This window comes from Amphimedon queenslandica, unplaced genomic scaffold, assembly GCF_000090795.2.
Source record: "Amphimedon queenslandica unplaced genomic scaffold, v1.1 AMPQUscaffold_13126, whole genome shotgun sequence".
Lineage (NCBI taxonomy): Eukaryota > Metazoa > Porifera > Demospongiae > Haplosclerida > Niphatidae > Amphimedon > Amphimedon queenslandica.
In genome coordinates, this window is record NW_003546638.1 from 8,695 (window position 1) to 32,362 (window position 23,668).

General features: G+C 35.7%; 8 protein-coding genes across 11 annotated transcripts in view; 2 read left to right on the forward strand and 6 right to left on the reverse strand.

Annotated features, from left to right (window-relative positions):
• The window catches only part of LOC109585055 (kinesin-like protein KIFC3), a 2,531-nt gene extending 685 nt beyond the window's left edge, over positions 1 to 1,846 (reverse strand). Inside the window, exons 1-4 of one of the 2 annotated variants that reach the window (XM_020000989.1) lie at positions 1,533 to 1,846; positions 913 to 1,023; positions 738 to 841; positions 286 to 472 (exon numbers count right to left, since the gene is read on the reverse strand). In XM_020000989.1, the coding sequence (XP_019856548.1) occupies positions 286 to 472; positions 738 to 841; positions 913 to 1,023; positions 1,533 to 1,565 (435 nt within the window). In that variant the 5' untranslated portion in view covers positions 1,566 to 1,846. Of the gene's footprint in view, positions 1 to 285; positions 473 to 737; positions 842 to 912; positions 1,024 to 1,465 lie in introns of both variants that reach the window. The other variant, XM_020000988.1, reaches the window with a different exon arrangement.
• A 3,674-nt stretch (positions 1,847 to 5,520) lies between these two features.
• On the reverse strand, positions 5,521 to 11,507 carry LOC100633822 (kinesin-like protein KIN-14P). The gene is made up of 18 exons (XM_003389177.3): positions 11,353 to 11,507; positions 11,046 to 11,305; positions 10,270 to 10,332; positions 10,146 to 10,214; positions 9,987 to 10,100; positions 9,738 to 9,846; positions 9,578 to 9,657; positions 9,458 to 9,529; positions 9,330 to 9,404; positions 9,091 to 9,279; positions 8,838 to 8,954; positions 8,418 to 8,594; positions 8,049 to 8,246; positions 6,790 to 6,900; positions 6,615 to 6,718; positions 6,162 to 6,348; positions 5,946 to 6,041; positions 5,521 to 5,743 (listed from the first exon to the last, which is right to left on the reverse strand). The coding sequence occupies exons 1-18, from the start codon at positions 11,459 to 11,461 to the stop codon at positions 5,612 to 5,614; spliced, it is 2,262 nt and encodes a 753-aa protein (XP_003389225.1). The 5' UTR covers positions 11,462 to 11,507; the 3' UTR covers positions 5,521 to 5,611.
• Positions 11,508 to 11,523: 16 nt separating this feature from the next.
• Positions 11,524 to 14,446, reverse strand: LOC100634076 (fibrinogen C domain-containing protein 1-like). Of its 3 annotated transcripts, none has more exons than XM_020000983.1 (3): positions 14,271 to 14,446; positions 12,895 to 12,992; positions 11,524 to 12,231 (listed from the first exon to the last, which is right to left on the reverse strand). In XM_020000983.1, exons 1-3 carry the CDS (start codon positions 14,422 to 14,424, stop codon positions 11,701 to 11,703), a joined length of 783 nt encoding a protein of 260 aa, XP_019856542.1. In that variant the 5' UTR covers positions 14,425 to 14,446; the 3' UTR covers positions 11,524 to 11,700. The 3 variants fall into 3 exon arrangements, with proteins under 3 accessions (XP_019856542.1, XP_019856541.1, XP_019856543.1); XM_020000982.1 differs by lacking the exon at positions 12,895 to 12,992 and adding an exon at positions 14,099 to 14,220; XM_020000984.1 differs by lacking the exon at positions 14,271 to 14,446 and adding an exon at positions 13,046 to 13,994.
• Positions 14,447 to 14,525: 79 nt separating this feature from the next.
• LOC100634203 (uncharacterized) lies at positions 14,526 to 15,980 on the forward strand. Its single transcript, XM_003389180.2, has 3 exons — positions 14,526 to 14,620; positions 14,902 to 15,123; positions 15,665 to 15,980. The coding sequence occupies exons 1-3, from the start codon at positions 14,527 to 14,529 to the stop codon at positions 15,895 to 15,897; spliced, it is 549 nt and encodes a 182-aa protein (XP_003389228.1). The 5' UTR covers position 14,526; the 3' UTR covers positions 15,898 to 15,980.
• Positions 15,981 to 16,317: 337 nt separating this feature from the next.
• LOC109585050 (uncharacterized) lies at positions 16,318 to 16,869 on the reverse strand. The gene is made up of 2 exons (XM_020000977.1): positions 16,786 to 16,869; positions 16,318 to 16,681 (listed from the first exon to the last, which is right to left on the reverse strand). Exons 1-2 carry the CDS (start codon positions 16,793 to 16,795, stop codon positions 16,377 to 16,379), a joined length of 315 nt encoding a protein of 104 aa, XP_019856536.1. The 5' UTR covers positions 16,796 to 16,869; the 3' UTR covers positions 16,318 to 16,376.
• A 1,971-nt stretch (positions 16,870 to 18,840) lies between these two features.
• LOC105314042 (ankyrin repeat and death domain-containing protein 1B-like) lies at positions 18,841 to 19,305 on the reverse strand. Its single transcript, XM_011407952.1, has one exon. The coding sequence runs from the start codon at positions 19,303 to 19,305 to the stop codon at positions 18,841 to 18,843; it is 465 nt and encodes a 154-aa protein (XP_011406254.1).
• A 574-nt stretch (positions 19,306 to 19,879) lies between these two features.
• LOC100633565 (dehydrogenase/reductase SDR family member 11-like) lies at positions 19,880 to 22,046 on the reverse strand. The gene is made up of 7 exons (XM_003389175.3): positions 21,871 to 22,046; positions 21,316 to 21,525; positions 20,959 to 21,053; positions 20,630 to 20,753; positions 20,483 to 20,584; positions 20,125 to 20,196; positions 19,880 to 20,074 (listed from the first exon to the last, which is right to left on the reverse strand). Exons 1-7 carry the CDS (start codon positions 22,000 to 22,002, stop codon positions 20,033 to 20,035), a joined length of 777 nt encoding a protein of 258 aa, XP_003389223.1. The 5' UTR covers positions 22,003 to 22,046; the 3' UTR covers positions 19,880 to 20,032.
• A 32-nt stretch (positions 22,047 to 22,078) lies between these two features.
• The window catches only part of LOC105314043 (coilin-like), a 2,913-nt gene continuing 1,323 nt past the window's right edge, over positions 22,079 to 23,668 (forward strand). The window contains exon 1 of the mRNA XM_011407954.2: positions 22,079 to 23,420. Within this exon, the coding sequence (XP_011406256.2) occupies positions 22,079 to 23,420 (1,342 nt within the window). The remainder of the gene's footprint in view (positions 23,421 to 23,668) is intronic.

Here is a 23,668-nt window from a genome sequence, read left to right on the forward strand (position 1 = left end):
GACGACGACGACGACGACGACGACGACGACGACGACGACGACGACGACGACGACGACGACGACGACGACGACGACGACGACGACGACGACGACGACGACGACGACGACGACGACGACGACGACGACGACGACGACGACGATGATGATAATAATGATAATAATTATAATAATGATGATAATAATAATAATAATAATAATAATAATGATAATAATAATAATGATAATAATAATAATAATAATAATAATAATTAATAGTCATTATTTTATAATCTTCTCTTTCCTTACTTGTCCTAAAGCTGATAATGATTTATTGATGGCAGCTGCTTCCACTAGTCTCAGTCCAGTTGCTTCGCTCCTTGATATTCTCTCTGATCCTGCCAGATCAACTAGTGTGAGGCTACCTCTTGTGGTAGTCTTGGATACTGAATTATAAGAAACCAGGACCAATCTGAGGAGGAGATGAGACCTTGAACTGATGAGGGAGAGAGAGAGAGGGAGGAATATAGTGAGATATGGTATTAATGAATAGTGACTGTAGTGTATTGTCATTCAGTAATAATAATACAAAATAATACAGACATTTTTAAACAGGAGATTAATAAGTAATTGATCCCCTGGACTACTTATTAACCTCCTGGGGATCACTTGATGGTAAGTAAGTTATTTATAAACTGAAATCAAGTCCAATCTGATTTCTCAGTTACAACTATATGGATGTTATAGTATTATTGCTGTACCTGTTAGTGTTCATTTTAGTTGAAGCTGTTGTTCTGTTCTTTTCTCCAACTGTCATAACTTTAATAACATCATCAGTGGAACATACTTCAATCTCTGTCAACCCCTGAATACAACAAACAAATAAATAAATAGTATTATTATTATTATTATTTTATTTATTTATTTGTATCTTACTGGTACGTGTAGTTCTTTTCCTTTTTTGTGTATTTGAAGTTTCTCTTGTACTTCATTTGGTGACTTCAATAGATCATAAATTGACTCATTGTACACTTCAACCATTGACACCTAACAATGTACAAAATATCAATAATGAATCACTTCCCACACACCATAAGGACATCAATAGGTATCAGGAAATGTAGTAAAATTTGAGGTGATTTTAGAGCCATTTTTTGGGAAAAACCATGGGCTATGGTACAGGGATTTTTCCAGAATTTTGGCATTTATTTAAATGGCCGTAATTTGAAAAATTGAAGTTGGAATCAGCTCAAACTTGCTACACAGCATAAGTACATCAATATGTATCAGAAAATGTAATAAAAATTTGGAGTCATTTTGAAGCCATTTTTTGAAAAAAAAACCATGGGCTATGGTATAGGGATTTTTTCAGAATTTTGGCATTTTCTTAAAATGGCCGTAACTTGAAAAATTGAAGTTGGAATCAGCTCAAACTTGCTACACAGCATAAGTACATCATATATACAATGTTCTTCATTAATTGACTTACTTTCATTTCAAAGTCAGTTTTATCCTTCTCCTTCATGATTATTAAATAATTCCTTTATTGATCTTACATTAACTCCAGGGTTATCCCTTGGTCCCATCATAGTGTATGTCTTACCAGCCCCAGTCTGTCCATATGCAATAATACACACATTGTATCCATCAGCACATGACGTGATGATTGGTCTGGTATCCTCAAGTACCTGTAGAGTGAAAGGAGAAGAATAAAGAATTAATGAAAAAGATATTTTATAGTTAACTAGTCCAACAGTGCTAAGATGACATAAAGTAGAGCAAGAGAACTGTTTCCTATTGAAGTAATCATTAATGAATATACTGATTGATACTGATTGATACTGATACACACTGATTCAACTTGATTCACACTGTTTCATACTTGATTTCTAGGTTAAACAGTTTGAAAATCGACAGAGACAAGTTTTGATCAGTCCCCATTGAGGGGGAGGTGGGGGACGGGTCTGTGAAACTATTGATTTTTTGAGGGGGAGAGAGGTCGTGGTATGTTTTTTGCAAACAACTGTAACAAGAATTCTGTAATGGATAGACAGGCCCTTCTGTCATCATGTAGGAATGCATTTGAAAGAAGAGATCATGAAGAAGCTGTTTGGTTACTAGGTTTACAGGATCCTGAACTACTTTACAACAAGGAGCCTGACCTGCTTTATTATTCTATAAGGAATGGCTGGTTAGATGTTACAAGAGATCTCGTCACTATTTACCGTTTTGATCCACATAAATACTACTATAAAGGTGAATCCTATCTTTATACTGCTGCTAAAGGTAATCACGTTAATATAGTTGAATATCTCATTAAAGAGCGTGGCTGTAATCCAATGATGCGTTACTTATGGCTTAACAACTGTGATCCTTTTCTTCATTATGTAGCTAGTGAAGGATTACTTGATATCTTGAAGTGTATAGTCATGAACATCAATGGTCATATAATGGAGGAACAATATCGTACTACTAGTGGTCGGACTGTTCTTTATTGTGCTGTTAAATACATAGATGTTGTAAAGTACCTCATTAATGAGTGTCACTGTGATTATACATGTTCTGACAATGATGGAAATACTATTCTACATGCTGCAGCTAGTAAAGGATCACTTGATGTCATAAAGTACCTCATCAATACTCATCACTGTAATCTAATGACTACTAACAATAGAGGTGAGACTGTTCTATATTGTGCTGTTAAACACATAGATGTTGTAAAGTACCTCATTAACGAACGTAACTGTGATATAATGGCCACTGATATTCTTGGATATACACCTTTTCATTGTGCTGCTGATTGGGGTACACCTGAAGTTGTTGAATACTTTTTATCAACTGATAATTGTGATCCTTTGGCTAAAGACAATGAGGGGAGGACACCATTACAACTAGCTAAAAATAGAGGCTATAATAGTTATGCTGTCATTGCTATCTTCAAGAAGTTTGGTGACATTAAAATATCTCATCCAATTGATTCTTATGTTAGTGTTCTCCTTGTGGGCAATCCTGTAGCTGGTAAAAGTACTCTTAGTCATGTCATCAATGACACAGCTACTGGTTCTATTGTTCTTGGTTCTATTAGAAATGTTGGAGGGGTAGTGCCCTGTACTGCTGGCATCATTCCTTATAAACTACAACACAGGACACTGGGTAACATCATTCTTCATGATTTTGCTGGTCATTCAGAATACTACTCCAGTCACAGTGCTGTCATTGAGAATCTGTTACAAGGTTCTGGTGGTGTGTTCCTGATAGTAGTCAATATATTGGAGAGGGAAGCAGTCAAACAGCTTCATCAGTGGCTAACAGTTGTGAGAAATGAAGCACAGAAAGCTCTTAATGAATGCCATGTTATTGTAATAGTCAGTCATGTGGATGAGATAAGTAATCCTGTTGAAAGGAGAAGAAGGGAAGAGATACAGGAGATTATTAGTGAAAGGTGTGATAGTTTCTTTTTAGATTGTCGTAAGCTTGGTGGGAGTGGTGTGGATTCCTTCTTTAATAAGTTGTCTAGTGCATGTGAGTCCATTCGTAGTACAAGTGGAAGGAACTTGAGTCTTTATTGTCACATGATGTATGGTCTACTGGAGGAAAGGAAAGAGAATATACTGACCCTCTCTGATGTAATGTCTGCTGGTAAGGACAATTACGTTGTACCAGATAAGAGAGAAGAGGTTTTGGATGTTCTTTATTCATTGCAGTCAACTGGTTTGATCAGTGTTCTTAAAAGTAAAGACAAGGTATGGGTTGTTGTGAATAAGGGTATACTACTAACTGAGGTGAATGGGATTCTCTTTGCTCCAAAGACATTCAAAGAACATGTTGACATTGCTAGCAATACTGGTATTGTTAGTATGTCTGGTCTGAATAGACTCTTCCCTAAATATGATCCTGACATGTTGATCTGTTTCCTGAAGAACATGGAACTTTGTCAAGAATTGGATCCATCTTTCCTAAGAATGACAAACCTCCATCAGTTAGCAGTGGGAGAGGAAGAGGAGGGAGGGAGAGAAAGAAGAGGAGAAAGGTTGTTGTTTTTTCCATGTCTTCTGTCTACTGATAGACCTGATGAGATGACTAGTGAAGTGTACCAGTTCGGTTGGTGTCTACAGTGTACTAGTAAACATCATTTCTTTCCTCCTCGATACTTCCACGTCCTCTCATTACATCTTGCTTACAAAATGGCTCTACCTCAAGAAGACGACAAGTTAAATCGTTACTGTACATTTTGGAAGAATGGTCTTTATTGGTTTAATGGTCATGGTGTAGGATCACTGGTAGAGATTGTGGATGAGAGCCAGTGTGTACTAGTAATGATGTCCTGTGAGAAAGGTTACAGTGACAATATGGTGTCTCTAAGAAGAGATGTGATAGGAGAGGTAATGAGTGTTTATAAAGAATCCTGTCCCAGTCTAGAGGTAAAAGAGTTAGTTATTGATCCTAAAGAACTAGCCTATCCTGTGAATACACCAAGAGAAAGGACAGTGTATAGTGTAAAAGCTGTACTCTCAGCAGTAGTTGAGCAACGACCATTTCTAGTTACCACTGGTACTAGACGTACAGAATTGAAGGAGATCCTACCTGATGAATCTTTATCAAATATTAGTAACCTGTCACTATTAGGAGGACGTGATATTAAGGTAAGAATTAAGACACACAAACTGTTTGATACATTAATACAAGCACTAATAATCAAAAGGTCATAATTATCTTAAAAGTAATTTTATTTCTTATCAAAGTTACTCAGTCTTTGTCATAATTGTGGGTTGTCATTGTGTGGCATTTATTACTAATAATATATACTTGTACATCTGTTAAACTCACCTTTCAGCATTGCACTACTGATGTATATTATTATTGTATAGGAAGTGATTGAAATAACTGAAGAATTCAAGACACAATTGACTCTAATAAAGCTAGGTATATAGACTGTACAGTGTATATACACATTATTATTATTTTTATAGATATTAAAGATCTTGATACTGTCATCATAGTATTAACATCAGATCAGCACTTGCCTTGTGCTGTATGGCGTAGACTAGGTCTACAGTTAGGCTTATATGATGACAGGTTAATGACTATAGACACTGACTACAGAGGACAATCAGTGGAGTGTTTTCATGCTTGTATGTCTGCCTGGTTAAGAGGAGAAGATAAAGTGAGAGAGAAAGGAGGTCCCAGTTGGTCATCATTAGCTACAGCACTGGATACAATAGGAGAGAAATTTATTGCTAGTTACATTAGAGATAAATATTGCAATCCTTCCTCATAGCTAGTTTAATGTGTTCATTCATTGTCAGTGTACTAATTAGCTGAGCTGTCATCATGTACTAATTTCCCTATCTCTATAACTAGAATTATTACTGATAGCATCAAACTATGTTTATTATTATAACTAATTTTTATGTACTCTAATGAATATTATATGTACTGCTGTAAAAGGAAACCTAATTATATTTATAAACTTGTTGTTGCTTTTGAGCTTGATCTGGGCACATGCACAGAATGTGCATTGAAATTTTGTAGATTACCATCTTATAAATTTTAACAGATTAAAAGAAAAGTACAGAGACACAAAGAATTAATGAAGATAAGAAAATATGAAGAAAAAAAAGGAGGGAGGGTTTATTTAAGTTGTTTTTGTGATATGTGTTGTTGCCTTCCCCAGTGCTACTTGTCTTGCATTCATTCCAAACTCCAGTGTACTGATAGTCTCTGGTACATTAGCATCCAATGGACTCACATTAACAAACATACACGCCTACAGTAACAAAACACATACCAGTATCATTATATTATAGACTATGGAAGACCATCAATAAATGAAATTACTAAATAATGAGATTCATGACTGATCCCAATAACTCATTACTCATGATGGATCAGTTAGTGTCTACTAGTATTAGTGAGTGCATTGAGTTAGCAGTTAGTGGAGTAGAGTAGAGTGTGTGTGGGTTTAATACTTTAGCATCTCCTCCTAGACACTGTTGGAGGAGGTGAGTCAGTTTTGAGTTTCTGAACGGAATGTGGAGCGAGTTCTCTCTTATTGAGGAAAACACCTAATGATAATAATAATAATAATAATAATAATAATAATAATAATAATAATAATAATAATAATAATAATAATAATAATAATAATAATAAATAGTCATTATTATAATCTTCTCTTTCCTTACTTGTCCTAAAGCTGATAATGATTTATTGATGGCAGCTGCTTCCACTAGTCTCAGTCCAGTTGCTTCACTCCTTGATATTCTCTCTGATCCCGCCAGATCAACTAGTGTGAGACTACCTCTTGTGGTAGTCTTGGATACTGAATTATAAGAAACCAGGACCAATCTGAGGAGGAGATGAGACCTTGAACTGATGAAGGAGAGAGAGAGAGAGAGGAATATAGTGAGATATGACATTAATGAGAAGTGACTGTATCGTATTGTCAGTCAGTAATAATAATAAAATAAATAATACAGACATTTTTAAACAGGAGATTAATAAGTAATTGATCCCTGGGCTACTTATTAACCTCCTTGGGATCACTTGATGGTAAGTAAGTTATTTATAAACTGAAATCAAGTCCAATCTGATTTCTCAGTTACAACTATATGGATGTTATAGTATTATTGCTGTACCTGTTAGTGTTCATTTTAGTTGAAGCTGTTGTTCTGTTCTTCTCTCCAACTGTCATAACTTTAATAACATCATCAGTGGAACATACTTCAATCTCTGTCAACCCCTGAATACAACAAACAAATAAATAAATAGTATTATTATTATTATTATTTTATTTATTTATTTGTATCTTACTGGTACGTGTAGTTCTTTTCCTTTTTTGTGTATTTGAAGTTTCTCTTGTACTTCATTTGGTGACTTCAATAGATCATAAATTGACTCATTGTACACTTCAACCATTGACACCTAACAACATACAAAATATCAATAATGAATCACTTCCCACACACCATAAGGACATCAATATGTATCAGAAAATGTAGTAAAAATTTGAGATGATTTTGAAGCCATTTTTTGAAAAAAACCATGGGCTATAGTACAGGGATTTTTTCAGAATTTTTGCATTTTCTTAAAATGGCCGTAACTTGAAAAATTGAACTCGGAATCAGCTCAAACTTGCTACACAGCATAAGGACATCAATATGTATCAGAAAATGTAATAAAAATTTGGAATCATTTCGAAGCCATTTTTTGAAAAAAAACCCATGGGCTATAGTACAGGGATTTTTTTAGAATTTTGGCGTTTTCTTAAAATGGCCGTAACTTGAAAAATTGAAGTCGGAATCAGCTCAAACTTGCTACACAGCACAAGGACATCAATATGTATCAGAAAATGTAATAAAAATTTGGAGTGATTTCGGAGCCATTTTTTGAAAAAAACCATGGGCTATAGCCTTAGGTACTTTTCAGAATTTCGGCATTTTGTTAAAATGGCCATAACTTGAAAAATTGAATTCGGAATCAGCTCAAACTTGCTACACAGCATAAGGACATCAATATGTATCAGAAAATCTAATAAAAATTCAAGATGATTTTGGAGCCATTTTTTGGAAAAAACCATGGGCTATAGTACAGGGATTTTTTTAGAATTTTGGTGCTTTCTTAAAATGGCCGTAACTTGAAAAATTGAAGTCGGAATCAGCTCAAACTTGCTACACAGCATAAGGGCATCAATATGTATCAGAAAATCTAATAAAAATTTGGGGTGATTTAGGAGCCATTTTTTAAAAAAAACCATGGGCTATAGTACAGGGATTTTTTCAGAATTTTGGCTCTTAAAATGGCTGTAACTTGAAAAATTGAAGTCGGAATCAGCTCAAACTTGCTACACAGCACAAGGACATCAATATGTATCAGAAAATGTAATAGAAATTTGAGATGATTTCGGAGCCATTTTTTGGAAAAAACCATGGGCTATAGTACAGGGTTTTTTCCAAATTTTAACATTAATGTAAAAATGGCTGTAACTTAAAAGATTAAAGTCACAATCAGCTTAAACTTGCTATGCAGCATAAGTACATCATATATACAATGTTCTTCATTAATTGACTTACTTTCATTTCAAAGTCAGTTTTATCCTTCTCCTTCATAATATTAAATAATTCCTTTATTGATCTTACATTAACTCCAGGGTTATCTCTTGGTCCCATCATAGTGTATGTCTTCCCAGCCCCAGTCTGTCCATATGCAATAATACACACATTGTATCCATCAGCACATGAGGTGATGATTGGTCTGGTATCCTCAAATACCTGGAGAATGAAAGGAGAAGAAAGAATATTATTACTAGTTTAAATCAGCTACTTTGCTAAAGAAGAAGATTAATGCAATAAAACTTTTGGACTATTTCTCATTAACTACCATAGCTCATGGTATAAGTTTCAGTATCTGCATGCACATTATAATTAAGTTCCTTTTCTTACCATATCTTGTGTTGTTTTAGGACTGTATACTTTCTCAAATTCATATTTTCTTTTCTTTCCATTGGCAGTAGTAACACTCACAGTGTCCTCTCCTTCAAAGCTCAATGAATCACTGGTGCTCCTCTCATCATGTCTGCACCTGCAGAACACTCTAATGTTACCTCTCAACTCCTGAACCTATGAAGGAATGGATGAATGGGGTTTAGTAATAAAGGCAAGTAAAGCAATTAAACTAGGGGCAATGCATAAAGTGGCAGAATCTCAAGGAATCTTTACTACATTTGCAGAATTATTGTTCTGCTGGTATACCAAGTAGATGCATTATGCAATAGAATGTATAGACATAGACCATATTTTAGTGCCACTACACTCCTCAAAATTATGCTATTATTATTGTTATTACTATCATTGTTATGTTACTTGATTAAATAGCAGTTTCCTCTGAACTGCTTCTTTCCTATACAGTGCTCTAGTCTCTTGGAGTGCAGCCGATTGATGCTCAAACCTTACCAATAAACCTCTGACTGCTTTTGACAACTAGAAACAATAAATAATAGTATTGTTGTTATTATTATTATTATTATTATTATTATTATTATTATTATTATTATTATTATTATTATTATTATTATTATTATTATTATTATTATTACTATTTTTGCTATCAAATTACTTCATTCATTTGTTCAGTATGTGTCCTAACACTTTTCTTCAGTTGCTGTCTCGTTGTATGCAATTTGAATTTAACATTCCTAATCTCTTGCAGTCCATTCTGTACAGTTGGTCTCAATATGTTCATCTTAGCAGTAATAGCAGGTAGCCTCATACTACCTCTCCCCATTGACTGCTGCAGGACTACAGACTATAAGTATCAAGTATATTAGGTTATACACTGAGGTATAATATACTAACTTGTTTTCTTTGTTCTGTTTTAAATGACTTCAATTCTTGTTTCAATTGCTCATTCTCTGCCTTCGTTTCTTGCAACTACATCAAAGTAGAGCATCATCATTTTAATTTTTAAGTTTATTTAATCTTACAATATCTTTTAATGCAGTCAGTTCCTCTTTCATTGTAGCCTTGCTTTCCCTGCATTCCTTCAGTTCAGTCTCCTATACACATATTGATATATGAAGATTTGCTTGATTATTTATACTCACTAATTCTTTTATTTTCTCCTGCAGTTTCTCAAATATTAAACTGCTACCTCCAACTTTATCTTTGAATTTATTAAAAACACCTTTATAAGAAATCATTATGATAATACCAGTAGATGTACACAACAATGACAGACTGTAGTTATTAAAGTCCTATACTAACCTTCATCATTGATTGCAATGTGACAGTTGACAGAGTCTTCAGCACTATAATTACACTGTCTTAATGTAGCAACTATTGATAGGTCATCATCCCAATCAGAACAAACGTTCTAATTATAAACAATAACAAACAAAAACAACAATAACAAAACTATTGATTTGTGTAGTAAATTATCAACATTAAAGAAAGAAGGCATGATTTTAATTTTTGGCCCCCTGACCCCCAGCATTCCCAATTAATTAATATTACTTTTGTTTCTGCTACAAGTCTTGATACAAATGGAGTCTGTCTCTCCCAAGATAGTGGCATTGGTAACCAGCCATGATTACTTTCATCAAAAAAGTACATCACATTCAATGACTCCTGACACAGTATAATCAATAATTATTATTATATTTATTATCAAACCTGTCTCAGTAATGTTGTTAGTTTCCCCCGAAATGGGTGAATCAATTCTCCTTCTCTATCACCATTTGTCTGTATAAGAGAGAATTTTAAATTTTGTGCCAATTATTGATAATACTTGTCATACTTTTGTGTCTAAGTTTTCAAACTTTCCCCCTTTGATCCATTCAGTCGGAAACACTCTCCACTTCTATACAATTAAAAAATTAATTTAATTTAATTAATAAAGAGATTACAATAATGAAACCAAAGAATATAGTGCAAATGAAAATTGGAAAATACAGTGAGAATACCGTATGGTTGGTAAATTTCGTGAGGTATTAATTTTCGTTAATTTCGTGGTCAATTTTTATCCATGAAATTTTAACCCCTACCCACCCACACATAAAAACTAATTAATGGCCATGCAGAGCTCTAACCACCATTTCCAAGCTAGTGGAGGAGCAAAAGTCTTTGTCTATTACTCCATATTCCACTATAAGCCATGTGTTGGAAGCTAGTCCAGTAGATCCAAGTGAAAAGAAGTTTGCTAACTGCCATCCACGAATATTTGTACCCACGAATATTAGCTTCTAAGGACATTTTGGGGAAAACACAAAATTTTGGACCCTCGAATATTACCAACCGTACGGTACATCAATATTGAAGGGTTGCCAAAAATATACAATAGCATCAATAATAGTGAACGCAATAAATAATGGACAATTTATGTAGTAAAATGACAGTGTTTTGGCATCTTTTGGCATCTTTTAGAAGCAGTAACTTGTGGTCGCTGGCCAAATTTTTAGTTCTTAAAAACTCCGAAATCAGCTCAAACTCTTTTACAATGCTAAGGGTAACAGTGTCCCTTATATGTCATGAGCTATAGCTAGTGTCCATTACTAAAGGCTATAGTAAACTCACTTGTTCTGCCCAGTCCACATAATACATGCTTCCATCTTCAGCACAGTGTACAGTGTACTCATTATTATCAATAGTTTTAAATATCTTGAACTCAGGACCCTGTCCAGTGACTGCAGCAGGTGAAGGAGAAGAATGAGAGCCAGTAGGAGGAGATGAGGAAAGAGAGTGTGGTTCCTCATGACGGGGCCTTCTCTTTCCTCTGCTGTATTGAGGTGAGTTACTGTGTAGTACTGGCCTACTCCTCCTTCTATCACCATCACCTAATAATGAGTGATAATCAGTATTATAGTATATGCATCCTCTTTACTTTCTCTGTTTTCTGTTGGAAGGTGTTCTGCTCTTATGCTCCCGTCCTCGTTAGACTGGGCTACAACAACGTGTACTCCTGGTTGTGCTTTTGAAGCTCCAGCACCCATCTTTGTTTTGCAAATAAACCAGCCCCACCCTTCACATTCCGCCACGCCTTAAAATTATTGCATAATATTGGCTGCATAGAGTTGCAGGAAACAAATTTAAGGAAAGAGAATGGAAAAGTGTAACTTGCAACAGAACAGTTGAACATAAAATTAACAACAAAAATACATGTACAACTCAATACAGCATACTATAAGCTACATCAGTCAAAAGGGGACAATGTTTCATTGTTATCATTATTTCAACGAGATTTCATTTCAGTAAATTTAAGAGTGATTAGTCTCCAAGTAACCCAAATGATTCCTTGTCGATTTGTAGTTGAAGAATTAAAATATTGACCATTAAGATTTGAAAAATAGCACCTAGTGTACCACCAAGCACCAGTGAAAGTCTGAGCACAATCATTGCCATCATTGTCTCTATCTCTTGTACTGAATTTCCTTCCATTATGACCAGTCATACTATCCTCAGCAGAGCCAGAGTTATAGTCTCCTACCTTTAGTATAAAGTCAGTGCTAGCATTACTGATACTGAATGTAGAGTAGTTAGCATAAGCTGTGTTCCCTTCAAAGTCTTCCAGGTCCACTCTTAGTGTGTTTGATCCTTCTTTAGTAAGACGATAAATCTTGCTCAATCCTAACCAAACCTCACCAGTAAGGTCACCAAATCCATTCTCGTAGTCAGTCCAGTATTTATAGAAATCAACAGATCCATCTTGTCTCCTCTGAAATACAGTCCATCCACCACCATCAGTCTCCATATCACAGTATACCTGTGATCCAATAGTGTATAATTATAAAGTACTAGACGAATGTAAAACATTAAAGGGGCGAGCCTAAGCAAGCTATAGATTATGTGCTGTATGAGCTACATGTATGAGCTAGCAAAGCAATTGCACATGTCTAAATTCAGTATCTTGTAGTCATCTTGCTTAAATTAAAGTTATCTTGCTTATAGTTAGAAGCAGTCACTGAACAAATCATGTTTGAAGATTGTATATCTGCTTTGTTTACCTAGGCTTGCTCCTAGAGAAGAAACATCACCTAATGATGCATGAATGCAGCCAGCAGTACAGTACATGCAGCTAGCAGTACAGTACATGCAGCTTTCTCACTTGCATTCACCTTAGCAGAATCCTTTATACCGAGGAAAAGACTGTATATCTGCTCTCCCAACTTTTATTCTTGCTAGAGAAGTTTCAGACAGCAGTTTAGCCTTATCTAGCTGACCGTTTCCTGCAAAGTAAGCTCAGACTTGCTTATGGCCGCCATTTTATCATTGTGACCACACCCGCTTTCAATGAAGATTAGGCTATTTAACTTTAATGATAGTTAGACGACCCTATCATGCCCGTACATACATACATACATACAGACGCTTTCTCGCTTCAGTGGGGCGAGCTCAGGCTCGCCCCAATAATACAATTAAACATTACTTGGAAAGCTGGTCCATTATCTGGTTTGATAGGATATACTCCATTTTGTTTAACTCCCAGTTCTTTCCAAGCTTTACAATCAGTAGGTACTACACATTCTATAAAGTCAATCATTAAAATAGTTACAATATTATTCCATTACAGTATATACCTGGTGTAGCATTAACACTAGTGTTAGCAATGATAACAACTGGGGAAGTTGTCTCCTTCTTATCATCAGGCCAGGAATTTCCATTGACAGTATTAATAATAACAATTAATATCATTAAACTGTACATCAGTTTACCAGCTAACATCATCTTGATTAATATGAATGCACAAACCTAGAAAATTTCTTTACCAGTCAGCCCCACCCTAATTTGTTGCAAATAATGCTAACTCAGCTATACTGTATACAACGCCCACACACATTAGCTATTACACATAATTAAGCAACATGCCAGTACCCATTCATCTTCCTTTGCTTGCAAATAAGGCAGCCCCACATTTTAAACCTAAAAAATTGTCTCTTTAATTGGCTTTTTCAAAATGTATAGAGTTGTAGCATATCTATGAGTACTCATGAGCAAAAACAGCAAAAATATGCTCCAAACTTTATGATTGTTATAAAGGGGACAGTATTAATTATTACGACGAATTTTCATCTCAGTAAACTTGAGATTTGTTGGTTCCCAAGAGGTCCAAATGATTCCTTGCAGATGATTTGAAGTACTGAAATATTGTCCATTAAGATTAGAGTAAAAGCAGTGATTGTACCACCAGGCACCAGTGCACTGCTTAGCACAGTCATAACCATCATTATCTTTATCTCTTGTACTGAATTTCCTTCCATTATGCTGCTCAGACAAACTATCCCAAGCAGTACCAGAGTTAAATCCTCCTACTGTTAGTATATATTCAGTGCTACCATCACTAATGCTGAATGTAGAGTAGTTAGCATAAGCTGTGCTTCCATCAAAGTCTCCCAGGTCCACTCTTAGTGTGTTTGCTCTTTTATTAGTAAGTCGCCATATCTTGTTCAGTCCTAACCAAAACTCACCAGTAAGGTTACCAAATCCATTCTCGTAGTCAGTCCAGTATTTATAAAAATCAACAGATCCATCTTGTCTCCTCTGAAATACAGTCCATCCACCCCCATCAGTCTCCATATCACAGTATACCTGTGGTGTATAATCATAAAGTATAGATTAAATACTCAATATACTTGGAAAGGCAGACCATTATTATCTGGTTTTATAAGATATACTCCACTTCTTTTAAATCCTGAATTTTTCCATTCCTTACAATCAATTGGAAATAGATTTAGATCAATGCAATCAATATTAGCTAGAAACATTAATAATTGTACATTAATATGGAATGGCATGTCATTGTACCTGGTTTAGCATTAACACTAGTGTTTGTGATGATAACAACTGCGGGAGAAGCTAATTCCTTCTCATCATCAGGACAGTTTCCATTGATAGTATTAATGATGACAATTATTATCATTAAACTGTACATCAGTTTACCAGCTAACATCATCTTCATTTATGAGAATCACCTCTGCAATCCAAGAAATCTTGTAAGCTGGCCAGCCCCACCCTAATTTTCTGCAAACTCATAACCACGCCCACTACCCCACCCACACGCATGGAGTCTCGTTCAGGTGGTGAAGGCAATCAAAAACAAACTGACAAAGAATCTAACGATGATAATGAATTAATGTACTTTCCACTTCCTCCCGGTTAGAAAAACAATAGATATAAATTAATCTGTGATTATTTAATGCCTGCAACTAATAGTAAAAGATTAGTGGGTCTACATGTATATATTTGTCCTAACACTAAGGTTGTAGAGGATGCAGTTTCAGTTGTTTGTGTTTTGTTAGGTTGTAAATTAATGAATGGTTAGTTGCAAAAACAGTCTAATTTTCACTTATCTATTTGTAATGTACATTAACACTATGAAGTAGTCAGTGCCTATTTGTCATAATAACTGACATTATAATCCTTCTTAACATCACAGAGCTGTCATTTAACAATGTAAAGGATCATGCTATTAGTCAAAGACAAGCTAGAGATGATCATAAAATAGAGGGAGGCAATAGATCAGGAGAAGCACTAGGGGAGAGAAGGAGGAAGGGGTCTGAAGGAGAAGGAATAGAGTTTGAGTTAAATGGACGACAGCTAGCTGTATTCTATGTCAGGAACAAGCTATACTGTATTGATAAGAAGTGTCCTCATGCTGGTAAGAGAGAGGGAGAGGGAGTGAGTAGTGAAGGTGACATTGTAGGCTGGAAAAAGGCAATAATATGTACATGTATATAGCTGTAGCATAAAAATTTAGCCGATTGCTTTTTGAAAAGATTTAGTAGTTAAATTTTGATCAGAATGCACTCGGTACCACTTTATAATTTTAGTGTTTCAAGCTCCAAAACAGTGTTACCCAACAGAAGCACCCACTGTACAGTAGTGACAATATAATTCATTTTTTTCCAGTTAAAATTATGTATAACGATAAATAAATAAAATATTATCCACAAACTGGTAACTGGTATCATATACTGATACAAAATTCACTAGATTACCAGTAATAGCATCATATATTCTTAGTATGTAGTACTGTATAGACACTCCACCATAAACTGTAGGAGCGTCCATGTTATATCAATAGTAGAACAGTTGTCAACTGATGAGTTAATGTTAGTAACTGGTCCCAGATAACCAAATACAGAAAGTGAAATGTCATTAAATGTTCCTACATTATTACTCAATTTCTCTTTCAATAGGTGGTCCTCTTCATTTAGGTGACATTGAAGACTGGACTGGTTCGAAAGGTCCCTGTATAGTCTGTCCTTGGCACAAATATTGTTTTGATATGAGTACTGGCTCTATCCTTCATCCGTCAAGTAGAACTGAGCGTTTGGATGTATATCCAGTGAAGGTTGATGAGGAGACTGGAGTCATATTGATTGGATTCAAGTCATTTCATGAATCACTTTTTAGCAGCTGTAACTTTTAAATCAAATAAATATCAAATTATCATCACACACACTCTCTCTCTCATCAGTTTTTAATGAACTTGTGCGGTTGGCCTGATATAAATATTATTAACCTAAAAATAATAATTAATAATAATAATAATTAATGAGAATATCAGCTTACTTCCATTCTTGGTGGTGCTGAATCTGCTGATAATGCAAACAGAACAGCTGAAGCCATATCAACTGTCTCTAGGGGTTGACCCTACACAACATGAGATCGAGAACATGTAACAGGAAGTGTAATAAAAATTGAGAATTTGCTACCTTTCATTTTTGCCATTTCTAGCAAAATTTGGCCTGACACTATGTATTTATTATACAGGGACTTTGATCCAAATTAAAAAATTGATCCGGAATCAGCTCAAAGTTGATACACAGCTTAAGAACATATGCATGTGTCAGGTAAAATATAAAAGTGGAGAATCTCATTAAACAGAGCATTACATCTATTATTAATTCAACAGTTAAAACAATATTTATCTCTAATGTTAGTAGCAATGTGATGCTTTCCTTCTTTATCCAGTGCTGTAGCTAATGATGACCAACTGGGACCTCCTTTCTCTCTCACTTTATCTTCTTCTCTTAACCAGGCAGACATACACTGTCTGAAGCACTTCTTAGAGTCTCCATTATTATCTTCATTGATGTCTTCTAGTGTAGGCTGATAGAGTCCTAGCTGAAGACCAAGATCATGCCATATATAGCAAGGTACTTGATTGAGTATTGTTAGCTCTTCAATGACAATATCAAGATCTTTAATATCTATAAAGATAATAATCAAATTGAATTACACACTCCAATAGTAAAGGGACTGATCCATGATCCCTGCATATACTCCCACTAATGGGTACAAATTACGGACATACCTAGCTTCATTGCAGTCAATGGTGCCTTGAATTCTTCAGTTATTCCAGTCACTTTCTATACAATAATAATAATAATAATAATAATAATAATAATAACTGATATTTGTCAGTGTGCATGCTTGCTTATCAAGGTGATATACATCAGTACTGTATAATTTATTGTAGTAGTAAATTAAATTAAGCTATGCACCCAATAATGATAAAGGCTACAAGCAATTTAGTGACTTGGGAATGATCATGCATGGGCCCACAAGATTAAGCTTTTATTAATGTTTGTGTGTGTTATAATTTTTACTTTAATATCACGTCCTCCTAATAGTGACAGGTTACTAATATCTGATAATGATTCATCAGGTAGGATCTCCTTCAATTCTGTACGCTTAGTACCAGTGGTAACTAGAAATGGTCGTTGTTCAACTACTGCTGAGAGTACAGCTTTTACACTATACACTGTCCTTTCTCTTGGTGTATTCACAGGATAGGCTAGTTCTTTAGGATCAATAACTAACTCTTTTACCTCTAGACTGGGACAGGATTCTTTATAAACACTCATTACCTCTCCTATCACATCTCTTCTTAGAGACACCATATTGTCACTGTAACCTTTCTCACAGGACATCATTACTAGTACACACTGGCTCTCATCCACAATCTCTACCAGTGATCCTACACCATGACCATTAGACCAATAAAGTCCATTCTTCCAAAATGTACAGTAGCGATTTAACCTGTCATCTTCTTGAGGTAGAGCCATTTTGTAAGCAAGATGTAATGAGAGGACATGGAAGTATCGAGGAGGAAAGAAATGATGTTTACTAGTACACTGTAGACACCAACCAAACTGGTACACTTCACTAGTCACCTCATCAGGTCTATCAGTACACAAAAGACATGGAAAGAACAACAACCTTTCTCCTCTTCTTTCTCTCCCTTCCTCCTCCTCCTCTTCCACTCCTAACTGATGGAGGTTTGTCAATCTAAGGAAAGATGGATCTACTTCTTGACAGAGTTCCATCTTCTTTAGGAAACAGATCAACATGTCAGGATCATATTCAGGAAAGAGTCTAGTCAGACTAGACACACTAACAATACCAGTATTGCTAGCAATGTCAACGTGTTCTTCAAATGTCTCTGGAGCAAAAAGAATCCCATTCACCTCAGTTAGTAGTATACCCTTATTCACAACAACCCATACCTTGCCTTCACTTTTAAGAACACTGATCAAACCAGTTGACTGCAACGAATGAAGAGCATCTAAGACGTCTTTTCTTTTATCTAATAAATTATATTCATTATTGTCCTTAGTAGCAGACATTACATCAGAGAGGGTCAGTATATTCTCTTTCCTTTCCTCCAGTAGACCATACATCATGTGACAATAAAGACTCAAATTCTTTCCACTTGTACTACGAATGGACTCACAGGCACTAGACAGTTTTTTAAAGAAGGAATCCATACCACTCCCACCAAGCTTACGACAATCTAAGAAGACTCTATCGCATTTTTCCCTTACAATAATCTCTTGTATTTCTTCCTTTCTCCTTCTCCTTTCAACAGGATCAGTAATCACATCCTTATGACTGACTATTACAATAACATGGCATTCATTAAGAGCTTTCTGTGCTTCATTTCTCACAACTGTTAGCCACTGATGAAACTGTTTCACTGCTTCCTTCTCCAGTATATTGACTACTATCAGGAACACACCACCAGAACCTTGTAACAGATTCTCAATGACAGCACTGTGACTAGAGTAGTATTCTGAATGACCAGCAAAATCATGAAGAATGATGTTACCCAGTGTCTTGTGTTGTAGTTTATAAGGAATGATGCCAGCAGTACAGGGCACTACCCCTCCAACATTTCTAAAGGAACCAAGAAGCGTAAAACTAGCTGTGTCATTGATGACGTGACTAAGAGTACTTTTACCAGCTCCAGGATTACCCACAAGGAGAACGTTAACAGAAGAATCAATTGGATGCGATGATTTCAAATTACCAAACTGTTTAAAAATAGGAAGGTTATTGGCGATACTCTTCTGCTGCCACTCTTTAGCTATAGCTGTAATGGTGTTCTCCCTTCATCATTTTTAGCCAGTGGATCACATTTACGAGTCGATAGTAAGCATTCAATAGCTTCAGAATGGCCTAAATCAGCAGCCAAATGAAGAGGTGTTCGTTCCCTCCAATCAACGGCCATTACATCACAGTGACACTCATCAATGAGATACCTCATCACATCAACATGGTTACATTGTGCAGCATAATGAAGACAGCTCTGGCCTGTACCATCTCTTTCGTGTGGGTCACAGTGATACTTGGTGACCAATTCTTTTGTAACAGCTAGCCAGCCATTTTTTGAAGAAAAGTGGAGTAAACTAGTATTATCCCATATTATATATTTTCTTTTAATTCTCTTTGGTTCCTTCACTAATGGTAGTAGGCGAACAGCTTCTTCATGATCTCGCTCTTTAAATGCAAACCAACATGACTTGTCCTCAAAATCGAGGTCAGAAGACATCTTGGCTTATGCTGCAACCATAGATAGACAACTTAATTAGCAGCAACTATCAGAAAATCACTTGTGTAAAAGTGTAGAGAATAAAGCCACTGCCTAAAATAAAAAATCCACTATTGGTAATTTTTAGCCCCACCCAAAAGTCCCAAATATGCATCAACCTCAATGTACTATGTACATACTCAGTGAATTTATCTTGCATTCCCTTTATAGTACATAGGCGTAGGAATGGGGGGGGGGGGGGGCTGAAGCCCCCCAACTTTTCAGCAAAAGGGGCTTAGCCCCCATGTTCACATGCTAAGTCATGCTTTTTAATGTTGAGCCCCCTCAACTTTTGAATCATTCCTAGGCCTATGTAGTATGCCTTATACTGGCACTGATAATCTGACGAAACTGAACAAGATTAAATGTACATCAGTATTATAAAAGTTTTCAGAAAAACTACTTTCTCTGTTTATTCTGCATCTAAAAAGTTTGTGTAACATTGGAAACTAAAACTGTTGTGAGACAAAACTTGAACTGTCCAAGTGATAATTTGAACATAAACTCCATGCCAGTTTGGATAATAGGTTCAGTGCATGAAGATTACTCATGAATTGCGTTGATGCAAATTGCAGTCAAGTCTTATTTTTAAATGACTTTTAGCAGCTTTAGTTTTTTTACTAAAATCAAAAAAAATTCAGGCATCACAAATGTTAATAATACTGACAAGCACTTTCTCCATTTCTTTTTAATGAACTTGTGCGGTTGGCCTGATATAAATATCATTAACCTAATAGTAATGATTAATAATAATAATAATTAATGAGAATATCAGCTTACTTCCATTCTTGGTGGTGCTGATAATGCAAACAGAACAGCTGAAGCCATATCAACTGCCTCTAGAGGTTGACCCTACACAACATGAGAACATGTAACAGGAAACGTAATGAAAATGAAGAATTTTCTACTTTTCATTTTTTGGCAAAATTTGGCCTGAGACAATGTACTACAGTACAGGGACTTTGGCCCAATTTTGGAGCAATTTTAAAAATTCATAAAAATTCAATTTTGATCAGAATCAGCTCAAACTTTCTACACAGCATAAGAACATGTATATGCTTTGCCTAATTTTAAAGCAACTTCAAACAACAACAGTACATGTACATGAATCAGTGACTCCCCTCCAGTCATTACTCACATTATACACTAGTGAGTCATAGTCTTTCTTTGACTGCTCTATATCAGCAGCTTTTGAAGCACGTCCTCTGAACTCAGTACGAACTAGACCAGGAGATATAGCCTATTAATAATAAAAATATTATAAGTTATTATAATTATTGATTACTGTTATTCTAGTGTTGGTTTTCATTTCTCTCAATTCTTGTCTTATCCCTTCAACTAGTGCAGTCACAGCATATTTAGTGGCACAATAGAAATGAGAATAGTTAGTAACACGATGACCAGACATACTATAAAAACAACGATAAAAATAATAACAACAATAATAACAACAATAATAATAACAGTGCAAGAAAGTATCTCTGTTATACAGAGGTGTCTTTTATGTGGAGTTTATTTTATACAGTAAGGAATGTAATTGGTACACTAGGTGCTGTCCGTTAAATGGAGGTGTACGCTATAGAGAGCGTCCACTTTAATAATACTATTAATTACCTGTTTATGAAGACAATATGTCCATCATCAATTTTCCTTGATTTGATATCATTCATAAATTCACGAGTTATAACACTAGGGGCCAGTACATTCACCTAACAATAATCCACCATAATAAAACAGGTCATTATTTACAAGCTTTTATAAGTTATACAGTCAATCCTGTCTATTCCGGACACCTTGGGACCCAATAATACCCTAGCTCCTGATTATGAACCTGTCCTTATTTCAGAGGTTCATTAATACACATTACTATTGTATTGGGACTGATACTACCCCTCCTCATTATAGAGGTGTCCTTATTTTAGAGTGTCCACAATAGGAGGAGGTTATACTGTTAATATTCATTAAACTCACATCAAGCATGTCCCTCCAGTCATCAGTGCTACCAGTCAGTAGTGTCCCATCATGAGAGACTCCAGCATTATTAATACACACATCAGCTCCACCTCCATTGGTCTCCTCTTTGATCTGTTTGAAGACTCTTTTTACTTCTTCTTCATTCTTCACGTCACATTTGATGGCTATCAGTTTACCAGGACTACCTGATAACTGATCTGACAGAGCCTGCATGTAATCACAAATACTTGAAATAATATAAGATAAGATTAATGTTAATATTCATATTATTATTATATAACTCTTGCTTTTTGCAGGTCAATTATGATTAATTGCAGCAATAATTACGATACTTGTCATTGGTACTTTTATAAAGAAATCGCTATTAATTATAAAATCCACAAATTGCAAAGAATTCACTAATTCACACTCACACCAATAATTCAGCAATTTGAGCAAGACAAAAATAATTTTGATGACACTTTTTTGATGAAATAAACTTATGCTAATTGTCATTCTAAAGGTAGCAAGCAGATCACGTGATCCCTCATAATTATCAATTCCTCCCATTACCTGTATCTTCTGTACATTCCTTGCTGCCCCGTACACTATCATTCCACTAGTCACCAACTGGCGGGCTATCTCCTCTCCTATACCTGCACTGGCTCCTGTGACTAAAGCAACGCGACCAGACCACCTCTCCATCTTTAAAGTTATGCAAGATTGCAGCAAAAATTGCCCACCAACGCCCACGCGTTGAAGGTGTGGCTCATTAATCATAATGAGCACACCTACTTCTCCTATTAGTAATAAAATGGAGTCCATTCGCCTTAGGATTCGTTTCCAATTCCCCGTCCCTTCCCTTCAGTATAATCGTAAAGTCTGGATGCTCTTCAATATCAGTGATTGTAGGTTCATATCAGACCTCTCTTATCTCATTGCTGATAGATATGGTCTCAGTAATCAGCCATTACTCCTTCACATGGACCATTACTTGCTCCCTCCTCTTGAAAGCATTAACATCATTAAGGATAATGACGTGATTGATGTCTCCTTTAAACTAGGGGATGAGGTGGATCCTAAAAAGGGGAGAGGAATAGCAGCAGAATGGAAAGAGAAAAAGAATAAAAAAGTGACTAAGCTCATATCCGGTTCAAGCAATAGTAGTAGCAGTAGCTCTGAATCTGACTCTAGTAAAGAAGCAGAAAACAAGACAAAGCACGTTAAACTGGCTTTAACTAGCAGCAGCTCAGAATCAGACAGTAGCAGTAGCAGTACTAGTGACAGTAGTGATGACGAAGTGCTTCTCAAAGAGTCAGTGGATGTTAAATCAAGTAAAAGCTCATCTCAATCCTCCAGTCTCAGATCTGGAACTAAACCACGTGTATCTGAAATTAAGGCCAGGCCACACCCGACTAAACCATTAACCAGTAGCAGACCATCGACCAGTAGACCAATGACCTTTAAACTGTTAAACAGCAAATCTTCAACCAGTAAACCGTTTGCTTCTAAGACAACGACCACCGATAAATCTTTGAATCCTAAACCATCAGCTAGTAAATCGTCTACTAAAAAGCTATCGGTCAATAAATCATCAACCATTAAACAAACTAGTACACCAGTGACCGATGTTCCTGCTCCCAATAAACTTCCTACTAGACCTTCAACCACCAAACAATCAGTCACAAAGGCAGTACAGGGTAGTAGCAGTAGTAAGTCATCTCACGTTTATTTCTCCAGTGATGATGATGATAATGCGTCATTAGTTACAGAAGTAGTAGAGGAGAAAGAGAAAGTAATAAAGGAGGAAAAGGATTATTCCAAATATCCTTCTCTTGTCTCCATTCCTTCCATTGGGTCTGTGATTGCTTTTAAAACATTAGAACTATCACCCATAGATTATACTCCATTACTGTCTGATTATAAAGAAGGGACAGTCCTAAATGTAACCGATGATCAGTTACTATCATTACAGTTGGATGATGATACAGTGTCTAAGGAAAAGATTAAAGCAATCAAAGAGACTGAAGGAAAGTTCTCTCTACCTGATACTGAGCCTTATGAACCAGAGAGGGAAATCAATATTAGTTTTACTGAGCTAATAGAAGCTAAACTCTGTAACTAATGAAATAGATGGTTATCAATCGTTAAACACTTAAGTATCATGTACATTGTATAGTAATAATTGTTATAAACTAGAACCTCTATAGAGGTTACTAATCACAATCAGGCCCGCTGAGAGAAGACATGGGGCCCAGGGGAAGATTAAAACTAGGGGCCCTTTGCAATAAATAATTTCTTTATTATTACCAAAAATTGTATGGGGTGTGGCTAGGCAGTCATGCATGCCTAGGCACATGTGCAAGCACAA

Coding starts and splice junctions, on each gene's coding strand:
- LOC100634203 (XM_003389180.2), top strand. CDS start 14,527: ATGGAGTCTCGTTCAGGTGGTGAAGGCAATCAAAAACAAACTGACAAA. Junction 14,621..14,901: donor GTACTTTCCACTTCCTCCCG/GTTAGAAAAACA, acceptor TTAACATCACAG/AGCTGTCATTTAACAATGTA. Junction 15,124..15,664: donor TAAGAAGTGTCCTCATGCTG/GTAAGAGAGAGG, acceptor CTCTTTCAATAG/GTGGTCCTCTTCATTTAGGT.
- LOC105314042 (XM_011407952.1), bottom strand. CDS start 19,305: ATGTCTTCTGACCTCGATTTTGAGGACAAGTCATGTTGGTTTGCATTT.
- LOC100634076 (XM_020000982.1), bottom strand. CDS start 14,424: ATGAAGATGATGTTAGCTGGTAAACTGATGTACAGTTTAATGATAATA. Junction 14,221..14,270: donor TAGTGTTAATGCTAAACCAG/GTACAATGACAT, acceptor TAATGTTTCTAG/CTAATATTGATTGCATTGAT. Junction 12,232..14,098: donor ATAATGGTCTGCCTTTCCAA/GTATATTGAGTA, acceptor ATTGGATCACAG/GTATACTGTGATATGGAGAC.
- LOC100633565 (XM_003389175.3), bottom strand. CDS start 22,002: ATGGAGAGGTGGTCTGGTCGCGTTGCTTTAGTCACAGGAGCCAGTGCA. Junction 20,197..20,482: donor ATGACTCACTAGTGTATAAT/GTGAGTAATGAC, acceptor CATGTTGTGTAG/GGTCAACCTCTAGAGGCAGT. Junction 20,075..20,124: donor CAGCACCACCAAGAATGGAA/GTAAGCTGATAT, acceptor CATTACTATTAG/GTTAATGATATTTATATCAG.
- LOC100633822 (XM_003389177.3), bottom strand. CDS start 11,461: ATGGGTGCTGGAGCTTCAAAAGCACAACCAGGAGTACACGTTGTTGTA. Junction 9,530..9,577: donor AGGAGAAAATAAAAGAATTA/GTGAGTATAAAT, acceptor ATATGTGTATAG/GAGACTGAACTGAAGGAATG. Junction 6,719..6,789: donor GAAAAGAACTACACGTACCA/GTAAGATACAAA, acceptor TGTTGTATTCAG/GGGTTGACAGAGATTGAAGT.